General features: G+C 35.3%; 1 protein-coding gene and 1 long non-coding RNA gene across 8 annotated transcripts in view; one reads left to right on the forward strand and one right to left on the reverse strand.

Annotated features, from left to right (window-relative positions):
• LOC119591975 overlaps positions 1 to 479 on the forward strand; it is a 47,801-nt gene that overhangs the window by 30,743 nt on the left and 16,579 nt on the right. The gene's annotated exons all lie outside the window — the stretch shown is intronic.
• The window catches only part of LOC119591973 (DNA-directed RNA polymerase II subunit RPB1-like), a gene marked incomplete at its 3' end in the record, with an annotated part of 21,999 nt that overhangs the window by 2,008 nt on the left and 19,512 nt on the right, over positions 1 to 479 (reverse strand). For 4 of the 7 annotated variants that reach the window (XM_037940728.1, XM_037940730.1, XM_037940727.1 and 1 more), the window contains 1 exon segment: positions 145 to 240. In XM_037940728.1, coding sequence (XP_037796656.1) covers positions 145 to 240 — 96 coding nt within the window. 7 annotated transcript variants of the gene reach the window in all.

The raw sequence follows: 479 nt of genomic DNA on the forward strand, positions 1-479 counted from the left end.
CATCTTGTCATTCATGTGTTTTATTGGAACTTACCTTAAAAATCAATGTGAAATAAACACAATTACTATGATCAACACCAGTTTCATAAGCAGAAAATAAAGAAAATTATAGAGAAGTATTTAAATATGGTTTTCTAAGGCTACCTTCTGGGGGAGCAGAAGCCAGATATGGTGCTCCCTGTGGAGGATATGGTGGAATAGGTTGTGGTGGGTAAGGCTGCATAGGGGGCTGCCCGTCACCTGTTAGTCAATTATTTGGGGTTAGTTGTGTGTCCCTGAACCAAAAGAATAAACAAACATGCAGAAGAATATATATGTTAACCTTAAGAAAACTAAATTAATTAGTTGTGCTGTGCAATATTTCATACTGAAATCAAGACTTATACACCGTAAAACGCTTTTCTAAGAAGAGTTTCGTTAGCGTTTATATGCCAATGATTAAATTTCTTGGTCAGGAGTCAGATTATAATATTCTTCTA

This window comes from Penaeus monodon, chromosome 29 (assembly GCF_015228065.2).
Source record: "Penaeus monodon isolate SGIC_2016 chromosome 29, NSTDA_Pmon_1, whole genome shotgun sequence".
In the NCBI taxonomy this organism is placed as follows: Eukaryota; Metazoa; Arthropoda; class Malacostraca; order Decapoda; family Penaeidae; genus Penaeus; species Penaeus monodon.